At 41.8% G+C, this 13,404-nt stretch overlaps 1 protein-coding gene across 1 annotated transcript in view; it reads left to right on the forward strand.

The window, feature by feature from the left end:
* The window catches only part of CUBN (cubilin), a 269,760-nt gene that overhangs the window by 128,797 nt on the left and 127,559 nt on the right, over window positions 1–13,404 (forward strand). The window contains exon 32 of the mRNA XM_022580595.3: window positions 12,561–12,720. Within this exon, the coding sequence (XP_022436303.2) occupies window positions 12,561–12,720 (160 nt within the window). The remainder of the gene's footprint in view (window positions 1–12,560; window positions 12,721–13,404) is intronic.

A 13,404-nucleotide genomic window follows, 5' to 3' on the forward strand; every position in this document is an offset into this window, starting at 1 on the left:
ATGAATTAAAAATGAAGTAAAGGGGAAAGACCAGGTTGAAAGCCAATAAGGCCAGGGACGAGGTGAGCAAAGACACCATGCTGGTCTAATGAGACTGTGGTTAGACCAGGAAAGGACAAGGAGTGGACGTATATCTGGATCCAAGACTAGAGCCGAGTTAGGAATCGGGGATTTGGGTGTTAGGTTTAGTGATTGGTCCTGGGCACTGTGCCCGCTTTGTTCCAGCCGGCTCAGTTAGCACGCTGGGAATCCTGTGCGTGTACAGTGGGGTGGAATGCATGACAGGTGCCAGCCACTCCAAAATCCACAAGGGCCCCAAATAAGACTTTCTGAAAGGCCACTGAGGATGCTTGCTTGCAAGTCTAGAGAAGAGAGAGGTGACTTCCACTCTGTTTCCCCAGATTTTCTTTCCAGATGACGACGGACATGTCACTAGCTTCCTGGAATCATGATCTCCCAGTATTCTATTGTCAGTGAAGAAAACTTGATTTTATCTTTTTGGTTGTTTTAATGATAATTGATCAGAGGTCAGACAGATGGGATTCATATGCTGGCTCCACACTACCCGGTGTGTGACTGTGAACAAGTTACTTATGTCTTCTGAGCCTCAATTTTACCAGCTGCAAAAAGGAATTGTAAGAAAGATGGAATTTTTTTAAAGACCTAAATGTAAGGCCAGACACTCTAAAACTCTTAGAGGAAAACACAGGCAGAACACTCTATGACATAAATCACAGCAAGATCCTTTTTGACCCACCTCCTAGAGAAATGGAAATAAAAACAAAAATAAACAAATGGGACCTAATGAAACTTCAAAGCTTTTGCACAGCAAAGGAAACCATAAATAAGACAAAAAAATCAACCCTCAGAATGGGAGAAAATATTTGCAAACAAAGCAACTGACAAAGGATTAATCTCCAAAATATACAAGCAGCTCATGCAGCTCAATATCAAAAAACAAACAACCCAATCCAAAAATGGGCAGAAGACCTAAATAGACATTTCTCCAAAGAAGATATACAGGTGGCCAAAAAACACATGAAAGGATGCTCAACATCACTAATCATTAGAAAAATGCAAATCAAAACTACAGTGAGGTATCACCTCACACCAGCTAGAATGGGAATCATCAGAAAATCTACAAACAATGAATGCTGGAGAGGGTGTGGAGAGAAGGGAACCCTCTTGCACTGTTGGTGGGAATGGAAATTGATAACAGCCACTATGGAGAACGGTATGGAGGTTCCTTAGAAAACTCAAAATAGAACTACCATACAACCCAGCAATCCCACTACTGGGCATATACCCTGAGAAAACCATAATTCAAAAAGAGTCATGTACCACAATGTTCATTGCAGCTCTATTTACAATAGCCAGGACACGGAAGCAACCTAAGCGTCCATCAACAGATGAATGGATGAAGATGTGGCACATATATACAATGGAATATTACTCAGCCTTAAAAGAAAACGAAATTGAGTTATTTGTAGTGAGGTGGATGGACCTAGAGTCTGTCATACAGAGTGAAGTAAGTCAGAAAGAGAAAAACAAATACCATATGCTAACACATATATATGGAATCTTAATAAAAAATGGTTCTGAAGAACCTAGGGGCAGGACAGGAATAAAGACGCAGACCTACTAGAGAACGGACTTGAGAATACAGGGAGGGGGAAGGGTAAGCTGGGACGAAGTGAGAGAGTAGCATGGACATACATACACTACCAGATGTAAAACAGATAGCTAGTGGGAAGCAGCCGCATAGCACAGGGAGATCAGCTCGGTGCTTTGTGACCACCTAGAGGGGTGGGATAGGGAGGGTGGGAGGGAGACGCAAGAGGGAAGGGATATGGGGATATATGTATACGTAGAGCTGATTCACTTTGTTATACAGCAGAAACTAACACAACATTGTAAAGCAATTATACTCCAATAGAGATGTTAAAAAAAAAAAGAAAGAAAGATGGAATTTTAAAAAATATGCTTAAAGCATTAATCACAGTGTCTGGTACAGATAGGTGTTACCTGCCGCTCCTGGTGTTTCTATTACAACCATTACTTCTTCTGTTGCTACTATACTATGTTAAAGGCCTCAACTTATCTTTTTGAAAATTGTGAACCTTAGGTACACAGACCTGGATCCATAATCCTTAGTTCATTGCTATCATGATTAGTTTGTGAACAGGCTTATTTTATCTTAAAGTATTTTTTTTAATCTTAAATAATATATTATAAAAATTTTCACACACTCTTCGCTATATCATCTCGTTACATTCTTTTCGCTTCAGAAGTGGCTTATTTTGATACCTTCTAGAAGATTCACAAGTGAGTTAAGAAGGAAAAAAGTGATAGTGCAGAAAATGAAAAGAAAAGCAAATTCATATACGTTTATAATTTGTTTGCATGGAAAGCTTAGCTCTGAAGTTAAGGTGAAGCATTGGCATACTTTGGGGAATGTAAAACATGCTGTGTGTTTTGCTTTTGAATTGAAATGCTTTCTTCTTACTCCAGTTTATACTAATTTTGGCCCACACATATAGTTGGTTTATTTTCTCCCCGAGCAAGATGAAACTTAGTAAAAGAAGAAGACAGTAGGAATATTTTCCCACCTCCTACTCTCCAACGATCTGAGGGACTATGTTCCAGTTTCTAGAAATGAAAATACAAACATTACTGAGGACGCTAATGTTCGTTTTCCCCCTTCATCCTGTGCTTTGGCCTGTGAGTGATGGGTGTTTCAGCGAGGGGACCATGAGTCACTCCATCACCAGGGCTTTGATCCTGGGGGAGGGGCTACTCGCCGCACCCCTATCAGCCACTCTTCTTGGTTCTAAGCAAGGCATCCGTGATTGCTCGTCTTTATTCAGTACAGTTTTTAAATGGATCGGGACACTCCACCTTCCTTTTGTATTGGATTTTACATTTTAGAAAGCTCCTTGCTCAGGGGTAGTTGTTTGGAGACTGAATTAAAGGGGGACACAAATTCAGGCAGGGGAAATTTTAGGCTCCTTTAGTGACCTAGGCAAGACAGCATGAAGTCCCACAGCAAGACACTGCCGGGCAGGTGGAGGCAAGGGGTGCAAGAGACACGTCGGAGGAAGAGTTAACAGAACATAAGGATCCATTCCACTGGGGGATAAGGGAGGGATCTAAAAAGGCTTGGCAATTGGGTACATACTCTGGCATTTACTGAGGCAAGAAATGAAGCTGGGGCTTCCCTGGTGGCGCAGTGGTTGAGAGTCCGCCTGCCGATGCAGGGGACACGGGTTCGTGCCCCGGTCCGGGAAGATCCCACATGCCGCGGAGCGGCTGGGCCCGTGAGCCGTGGCCGCTGAGCCTGCGCGTCCGGAGCCTGTGCTCCGCAACGGGAGAGGCCACAACAGTGAGAGCCCCGCGTACCACAAAAAAAAAAAAAAAAAAAAAATGAAGGTGCAGGAGGAATTAGGGGGAAGGGGCGATGATTTCAATTTGAGACATTGACTTCCAAGGTTGATGGAACATACCAGCAATGGTGTCTGGAATGCAGTCAGATAGCTGAGCCTAGAGCTTGGAGAGAGGGCTGGACTACAGTTGTACGTATTAGCCAACTAACACGTGTTTTGGAAATCTTAAAACAGAAGCCATATCCTTGATACATTCCGTCAGGCAGCAAAAGGCTAGATTAAATGGCATGAGTATCCACCTGGCTTAGATACTGCAGTACAGTTATATGAGTAGAATATTTTCCTGTCTCTGTATGGGGTCATTTACATGTCCGTCTGGCTAAACACTTAAGCACTTTAAATATATATGTTATTTTAACTTTTTATATGCTCCTCATACTAAGTTTCTAAAATACAGAAAAGAAAAAATAAGAATGGCATCCATAATATTGCAATACAGAGACAAACTATTAACATCTTGGCTCATTTCCTACCGAAACACACACATGCACACTTACACACACATACACAAAGAGAGTTAATATAAAACTGTGTATAGTTTTGTATCTGCCTTTTTTCACTTAGCTTATTTAATATGCTTCTTCTTAAGAAGAGTTTCTTTGGCCCTATAATCAGTTACATGGACACCGTAGAGTTGAGTTAACCACTAGCTTATCATTGATCACTTAGATTACTTCTATTCTTTTCTTATTATAATAATGCTCTGAAGAGCATATTTATATGTAAATCTTAGTCTACATTTCCCATTATTTCCTTTATATAGATTCTCTTTTTCTAATTGCAAACTCTATTATGAAATAGTTTAAGTCTACAGAAAAGTATCAGCTACACAACGCATGTAAAGTATAGCATGAACGAAAACATCCTACTTGCTAAATCTCAATATTTGGCCATATTTGCTTCAAGTTCTTTGTTGTTTGTTTTTTTTTTCCCCCAAAAGAAATGCATTCCTTTTGAGGCCCCATGTGTAGCCCACACTGTTCCATTCCCAGCCCCTGGCCCAGAGGAAACCAATCTATGAGAAATTGTGTTTACAATTCCCATGGCTATTTTGGTACGTTTTCATTGTACGTGTGCATCTGTATACAGTATGTAATGTTATTTTGCATGTTTTACAAATATGTGTTATGTTGTATTATGTACATCAAGTAAATGTATTATGTTCAAGTAAATAAATTATGATGTATAATTTATTTATCTGATGAACATAATACAACATAACACATATTCTTCCATCCACTCTTTTCATCCAACCATCTGTTTTGAACGTTTTTCTACACTGTGGTGCATTCAGATCTAATGCGTTCTTTTTGCCACCATACAAGATTCCACTTTATTAGCATCCCATGAGTCACGTACCCATGTACTGTTAGTGCACATTTCAGTTGCTTCTGATACTGTACTATGGCAACCCCTCAGCAAGGAACGTTCTTGTCCACATTTCTGAATGCAATCATGCAAGAGTTTGTCTCGGGTAGACGCCCGGAAGTGAAAGAGCTAGCTTTTACATTTCCTGTGTTGCCAAATTCCGCTAAAAAAATGTGTGCGTGAGCATTCCTATCATGAAACAGGAGAAACTTACCTTCATATTATCTACCCCATCTTTAAGACGATGAAACTCATAACCAGAAGCTTCTGAAGTGCAGGAACAAACAAGTATCCCAGATGGATTCAGGACTGGAGTCTAGGGGCTCTGACTCTCAGAGTGCTTCCAGGTGTTCTGATCACGAGATACCTGTGCTTCCCAGGTGTTCTGAACCTAAGATCACCGTGCTCTCCTTCGGGCCTTAGTCGGTCAGATGGAAAATGTCAGATGGGCCGAATCCCGTACGTAGCCTGTCAGTGAAGGCTGAGTACTGAGAGGCCATGAACAGTGTGGTTTGAGACGAGTGTAAGTGTTGACATCCACTTAGGCTCCACTTTTTGGACAGTTTTGAAGCTGTGCTGTGAAGCCGGGTTTGGTGTTGTAGGGAAAATGTTTGGAGAGGAACACAGAGATTTTTTAAGCAATCACTGTTGTTCCTGAACTAGACCGGATACTTTGTCATCCCCAACTCAACCTGCTACATTAATGGATCTTATGAATTCTTGAACACGCTGTGATAGCTTTACTTTCCAAAGAACTAAGGAAGGAACAAGGAAAGAAAACAATGGCATTCGCCATCAGGGTAACACATTCGCTGAATGCGCATCTCACGCCAGGCAGGTCACCGTCACCACGGCAGCTCCTCTGGGAGGGCCAGCGGTTCCAAGGACAGTGGAGATGCCACTCTGTCTCCATTTCTTCCCTTTGTGTACACAACTTAGCCCACCCCCCGGCTGCCCCGTCACTACAGCCAGTCACCCCTTAGACCTCAAGTAATTTCCAAGTCACTAAGTTCCATGAATGACTTTTGGTCCCTTCAGTGGAAGGTGACACAGGGGGTCGCTTCAGGTGAGAGAAAGGAGACTCAGAGGCCTGGGAAACCCATCATCCCATAATATTTCCAGGGACTTTTGTGTGGAGAAGTGAGGTGGGGGGGAGTGGTCACCCAGGTGTCCGTTTCTTGTCACTGTTTACATTTCAAGGCCTCTATCTCTTGCTTCTTATGGCCGTTCCCTTTCTCTCTACCCCTTTTTTTTTTTCTCTCTACCCCTTTTTAAGAAAAAGTTGGGATTTAGACCTCTTTGCTTTATTTCTCCAAAATACTACACACGTGAGGCTCTTTTATATGGTAGACTGCCTAAATATTGCAGGTGAGCTAAAATGTGATATTAGACATCCTTGCCCTAAAAACCCCAGTGTGCATTCCTTGCTCAGTCCCTCATTTCACACCCCCTGGATTGGTTATTTGTTGCTGCCTACAAACGTATCCCCAAATGTAATAGCTCAAAACAACAATAATTCTAGTTTCTGTGGGTCAGGAACCCCGGTGTGACTTACCACGTGGCCGTTGGCAGGATTCGGTTCTTTGCAGGCTGTGGCTAGAGGCCTCCCTCAGCCCCTCGCCACGCGGCCTCTCTGCAGAGCATCTCACAGCACAGCAGCTGTTTCATCAGGGTGAACAGCACAGGGCGCAGGGGACAGTGCCACCAAGAGAGGCTGCCAGCAAGATGCAAGGGTCCATCTGTCCCAACCGAGCCATGGCAGTGACACCCCTCACTCTGACCTTGTCCTGTTTATCAGAAGCAGGTCGTTAGGTCCATGCCACCCTCCAGGGAAGAGGCTACACAGGGCATGAAGCACTGGGGGCCAGGTCAGAAGTTGCCACCCTGTGCCTACCCCACCGCCCCAGCTGGGCAGTTTTCATGGATTATGTCTCCAACTCAGGCTCCCGTCGTGCCATATGAACCCCCATCTTTGGACCTCTTTTTGTCTTTGCCTCCCTAGCTTTCCCATTCCCTCCCTACGATGTTTTATCCATTTCTTAAACAGCAATTTAGTGATCTCTTCATCCCACTTTAATAGCAGAGGCTAATATCTATTAAGTACTTACTGTGTGCCAGAAACGACCTGACATACCTTTATGCCTTTTAACTTATTTAATTCTGGCGAACAGTATGAACGATATTCTCATGTCAATCCAGTTTTACACATTAGGCAGCTGAAGGACAGAGAGGAGAGAGACCCGTCCACAGTAAGTCACGTAGCATCTCTCCCCTGGCAGTCGTTCTCTGAGAGCCTGCGAGGGTGTTTTGCTAAATAAACACCTTCTGTTTTTTTCTCTTTAAAAGGAATTCTGCCACCTGCTTTAAAAGAATGCATGTTGTTAAATAATACATATTTCCATCATCAGTAAGTATATGGAAAGACGAAAGGTTCCCTTTGCTTGGCTCCTTTATTTTCTCAAATTGCCGGTCCCTGGAGTCTGACCACTGGCCTCTCTAAACATCATCCGGAAGGGGTGCTGGTCTCTCGTTTGAATGGTTTGCCTCCCCGTCACTTGGTGCTGAAGTTGACACGTGTCAGCTCTGAAAAGGGGTTGATATTTACTCAAATCTCCTTAACATTATAAAGCATCAAGTATTAAAGTTCTTAAATGTTTGGCTCAGTTCTACCTTGTGGCTACAGCTCAGGGTATATAGGGGGTCCCCGGTGGCACCGTAATGTCATGTGTCCTGGATACTCTGGGCCTTGGGGGTCGGTCCGGTGTCCTCCACCCACCTTCCGCCATCCTCCTCCTCTCGTGGTCCTGGTGAAGGGCTGGCACAGCCCGTGAGAGGGCACCTGGGTGCTGTGTGTGTGGCCTGGCCCCTGACCTTGATTGGAACCTCGTCCACTGCCCTCTGGGTGCGGAAAGCAGCTCCACTTGACCTCTTTCCCACGGTGAATAACCTCTTCCCCACCGTCGTGCCTGCTGTGCGTTTGTACTGCCCAATCCACCAGACAAGGAGCAGCTTTCTTTCGTAACTCTGGGTTTTCCTCAACCTTAGTCCGTTGTTCTCAGAGGTCATATGCTCTTTATACACGATATATACTTACTCATTTGTACATCAGACGTTTATTGTCCGTTATGTGCCTGGTTCTGTTCTTTTAAAAAGTCTCCTATTTTTGTACGATAGAGGTAAGTTCAGGTATATTTTTAACGTATGTGCTGGTATCTGGAAATCTGACAGACTCTGAATACTTTGTAAAGACACTGATTAACTTTAGCGAAGAAATTAGATTACTGCTTAACTCCATCTGCCTGTTTTTAGAGCTCCTGTAGTTGGAACTCCCACGGATGGTGGCTGCTTTTTCTTTTGTGGATTCAATTTCAACATTTTATTTTACTGGAGTTATCTAGAAATGAGTTAGTCGCAATGTGCAGGTTTTTTTGTTTGTTTGTTTTGTATATTTCTCTTTTTACCACCTAAGCAACAGATCAGAAAATCAGTTCCCAGGCCCAGGAAACTCTTGGCAGTAGACTTCCATAAGGCTTATATATCTAGAAGCTATGTGAATATGTTATGTGTATAGCCAGTAATAATATAATTTGCTAGCTCTGCCTTGGGAACTAAATGGAAGTAAAGGAAATTCATACTGATAATTTTTATGACTTTCGAATTTAAAAAAATAGCAACAAGATTTCTCCTATTTTCTTCCCTGCAGTTTTTTCCTTATAATTTTTTTTTGCAAATTTTACATCAAGTTTATTTTCTTCCAGGTTTATTGAGATATAATTAACACACAGCACTGTGTAAGGTGAGGTGTACAGCATAATGATGTGACCTACGTACAGCGTGAAGTGATGACCCCAGTAAGTTTAGTGAACACCCATCATCCGATATAGACACGAAAGAGAAGAAATAGGAAGAGTATTTGTCCCTTTGCTGAGAGCTCTTGGGATCGACAACTTTCTTAGCAACTTTCCTGTATAACATACAGCAGTGTTGATCCTGTTTGTCATGTTGTGCATCGCATCCCTGGCTCTTAGTCATCTCGTAACAGGAGGTTTGTACGTTTTGACCCCCTTCCTCACCATGCAAAAATACCACATTGTTACTGACTGTGTTCCTCATACTGTATGTTTCACCCCCATGACTCATTTATCTTGTAACTGGCAGTCTGTCCCTCTTAATCTCCCTCACCTATTTCTCTCCTCCCCTCACCCACTCCCCTCTGACAACCACCTGTTTGTTCTCTGTATCTATAGCTCTGTTTCCGTTTTGTTATATTTGTTCATTTGTTTTTATTTTTTAGATTCCACATATAAGTGAGATCATATAGTAGTAGTCTTTCTCTGTCTGACTTATTTTACTTAGCACAATACCCTTTAGATCCGTTCATGTTGTCACAAATGGTAAGATTTCATTCTTTTTTGTAGCCGAGTAATATTCCATTGTATATATATACTACATCTTCTTTATCCATTCTTCTGTCGATGGACACTTAGCTTGCTTCCATGTCCTGGCTATTGTAAATAGTGCTGCAGTGAACATTGTGGTACATGACTCATTTTTAATTATGGTTTTCTCAGGGTATACGCCCAGCAGTGGGATTGCTGGGTCATATGGTAGTTCTATTTTTAGTTTTTTAAGGAACCTCCATAGCGGCTGTAGCAATTTACATTCCCACCCACAGTGCACCAGGGTTCCCTTTTCTCCACAGTATCACCAACACATATTTGTAGTCTTTTTGATGATGACCTTCATTCTGACAGGTGTGGGATGATATCTCATTCTGGTTTTGATTTGCATTTTCCTGGTGATTAATTGTCTTGAGCATCTTTTCAAGTACCTGTTGGTAAAATCAGCATTTCAATATGGGATTATGGCAAAAGAGAATCATATTGGGCTTGGAGCTTGATAACTCAGTGGAGGTTGGATTCCTTATAATTTTATAAATTAAAGCTTAAATTGATTTGATATTACTCTCAAATAAAAGGACTGCTATTCCAAACTGTTAAAAAAAAAAAAGACCCCAGATGTCTCCTTGATAACGTGAGGTCTTACACTTTCATAAAATGGTAATTGGGAACCTATAACTTAATAACTATCATACATATTGTAAAGAGAAGTAACATGATATAATATAGCATTTGGAGAGAGAAGAATTAAGTTCCTGGTTCTGCTACTCAGTAGCTCCGTGATCTTGGGTCACTAGCTCCATGATCTTGGGTCACTAGCTCCCATTGGATGAGACAATAGTTTAATAGCTAGCACACTTGTGAAGTCTCACTTTCTTCACTAAAAAAATGAAAAACATCACATGCTGTTGAGGACTAGTTTTAGAGATGTTTGCACTGGTGCTTGTAAAATTACAACATGCTAACCAAATGTAGGGTGACATTGGTATATAATTTTGATTTAGGGACATTGGAAACCTTCTATCTTGGATCTGTTTCTTGTGAAGTAATGACCCAGGTGTATGGATTTCAGCCAGAGTCCTGTGATTCCAGGATCTTGGGGGTAGGAGGGGCTGGAAACATGTAGACCTCCTAGAAGATGTGTTCTTTTAAAGAACCTCCAGGGAAATGGTTCATTCATGTGACTTTCTGAATGACTTTCACCTTCACTTTCTACCTTCCTTATTTTGCCTTAAGAGGATTTCAACCATTCAGAGAGAAAAAGACAACTTAGAAAGGGAAGGAACAGTATCTACTTACTCCCTAGCCCTCTGAATTTGGAGAGAGAGAAAGGAAACTAGAGGAGTCTTGGCTTTGTGAGTTCATGGACTTGTAAAAATCCTCTGAATGTGTGTGTATCGTTGGGTGGTGTTTGTTGTTTTTGTTGGGGACGTCTATGAACCTCATAGAACCCATGTTCCACTGAAGTTTAAGAAATGCTCTTTTAAGCAAACAAACCAGTCACCTTGAGAGAAGCAAGTAGTCTTGTACAAGCAGTCTTGACCAAGGGTCAATTGCCATATGCCCCAGACCCCTGGACCCCAGATGTTCTAAGAGGGTATTCTTTAAAGCAAGATAGTATTAATATAACATTACTGAAATCCTACGTTGTTATAGCTATAACCTTAGGAAAGTTTAAAACCAAGTACAGAGATAAACAAATCTTGGATTAAACCAATGGTGGTAATACTTGCGAATAGGTTGCAGTGTAAATGTAGTATAAGAGGTTGTGTAATGATGGTGTGTGTGGGGGTTTGGCTCCCATTTAAGGTATTCAAGGTATTCAGAAGAGGCAGTCACACTAGATGGGAAACTATATTTTGAATTGGTTGAGAATGTATCATTTAGTGTTTAATCAACCTTTAAATGTTGAGTGAAAATCAGGTTTAAAGTTTTATTGGATATATAGATTTAAAGATTAGGACATTGAGGGAAACAAAGAAAAAGAAAAAAGAAGTGATGCTCCAGAGCATTTATATGAAATTCGTTATTGTAAAAGTTTTCGCCCCCTCATTAGGGAGTTAAAAATCCTATTGATGTTTGACTCATGTGCTCATATAAATTAAACTGAGAATAGCCTCCCAGTCACACTTACGTGCTAAGGAGAATGCTGATTGTAATCACTAGGTAATCTAAAGTCACTTGTGTGTACCTTCCTTGTATTAAGTTCCCGACTTTCTGTTTTCTCCCAGGGCTTTCTTATGAAATGTAAATAGCAATTTATTTTGCATGAAGCAGTCATATTTTAACCTCATACTTTTACTCCCACCCTGGCGGTTGGCCAGCTGATGCATCTATCTTGCTTAATTGAAATATTGCATTGGACAAAATGAAAGGTTTAATTCTGGACTCCAGAACCTAGCTGTCTGGTTCACCATGTCCTGCTCCCTCTTAGGAACTGTGTGTCTTGGTCACATCAGTGAGCTCCCTGTGCATCCGTTATCCTCTTCTTGAAAATGGGGGGAATCTGGGGAGGAGGAAACTGGATAGTATATGTGAAAGGCTGAATCCAGTTCCTGGCTCATAGTAAACGTTTAATGAACGGTTGCTGTCATTATTATTATCGTCCAGAGACAAAGAACTCATTTCCCCCCAGTTTACACATAAGAGCATTCAAAGATTCACACCAGACACACAGAGTCCCAAGAAAATGCGCAAGCTTCAATTTCACACACCAGTACAGCAATTTTGGGGGTCTGTAATGTAAACTCTGTTCCACTGGCACATATGGAAGGTCAGCTAAGTCCCAGCGCAGAACTGGGCAGCACAGAGCCCAATATCTTTTTTAAAATAATGAGGTAATTTTCTAAATCAGCCTCACATCACTACGTCATTTGAAAGAATTCTACCATTTCTCTTCCTCTTGACCATGACCCCGTGAAGAGCATAAAGTTCCAGCAAAGGCTGGGTTTCTGAAAATGAATGATTCCTCCTCATTATTTCTTATGTATTTGCTCCATATTCATTCTTGTGTCAGCACATGTGAGCATGGCCCATGATGTAACAACCCTGGAGTCAGGAGAGGAAGAAAGCAGGGATAGGCATGGCATTTATAAAGACAACCAGGGATCTCATGGCGAGTTTCTCTGGCACAGAAACTCCTACTGAAATCCCTAGTTTTCCTAGAAATGACCAAAGACTCAGACACTCCAATGGACCTGAGTGACAAGACAATAAAATGAAGCACTGGATTCCAGCAAATGTGTTTTCTACTAGGTCACCGATGTGCAGGTACTCCACGGAACAGGCGCCTTGTACAGGCAGATCTGAAGTTCTGAACCACTGTGTTCCCTGTTGTGTTTCTTTGTAGGCATTTGATGGTTTAAGCTCTGCAGCCCCTCGCCTTGCTGGTGTGTGTGGAAGACAGCAGCTGAGGAACCCCTTCACCTCTTCAGGAAACAGCCTCTTCCTGCGATTTCAGTCTGGCCCTTCCAGACAGAGTCGGGGGTTCCGCGCTCACTTCAGACAAGGCAAGTTCCGCGCGGGTCTCCCGGAAGCACAAACCATCTGTTCTTAAGTGCCCCTCTTGGTGCTGCAGTAAAATGAGACCGAAATCGGTCCCAGCTTTCTACTTAACATGCGACAATTTAAGTAGAACAAAGGAACCGTGGTTTGCAATGATTCCAACTGTTGATACTTTTAACTTTTCCTTTGTCTAACTAAGGTGACGTGAACTTCCTTGGGATCTCTGTATCTCTCAAGCAAATTTTCAGAATAACACTTAAAAGTGCCTTTAATACTAGAGACACTATTAAAGAAGTGTTTATCCAGATTCATTTATTCACAGATATATTATCTAGTATTTATCCAAAGTTTTATGCTAAGAGATACGCTACTATAAATTACAAGACTTTCTTGTAATATAAAGTCAGGTTCTAACCCTCAAGGTAGTGGTTGCTCTCCACCTGAAGAATCAGTATTGTTTTCCATTGATTTCTTCTTTTTTCTTTTCTTTTCTTTTTTTTTTTTTTGGCCGCGCTATGCGGCCTGCATCGAACCCAGGCCACGGCAGTGAAAGTGCTGAGTCCTAACCACTGGACCACAAGGAAATTCCCCATTTTTTTTTCTTAAAGCACCACTTCCTACTAGACCTTTTCACCCATTGCCTTTCATCTGGGAATTTTAGAGATTAACCCTTTATTCCACTGTCAGAG

The sequence above is a fragment of the Delphinapterus leucas genome, chromosome 2 (assembly GCF_059928025.1).
Source record: "Delphinapterus leucas isolate spDelLeu-1000000601 "Yukka" chromosome 2, BTC_Dleu_Yukka2, whole genome shotgun sequence".
NCBI lineage: Eukaryota > Metazoa > Chordata > Mammalia > Artiodactyla > Monodontidae > Delphinapterus > Delphinapterus leucas.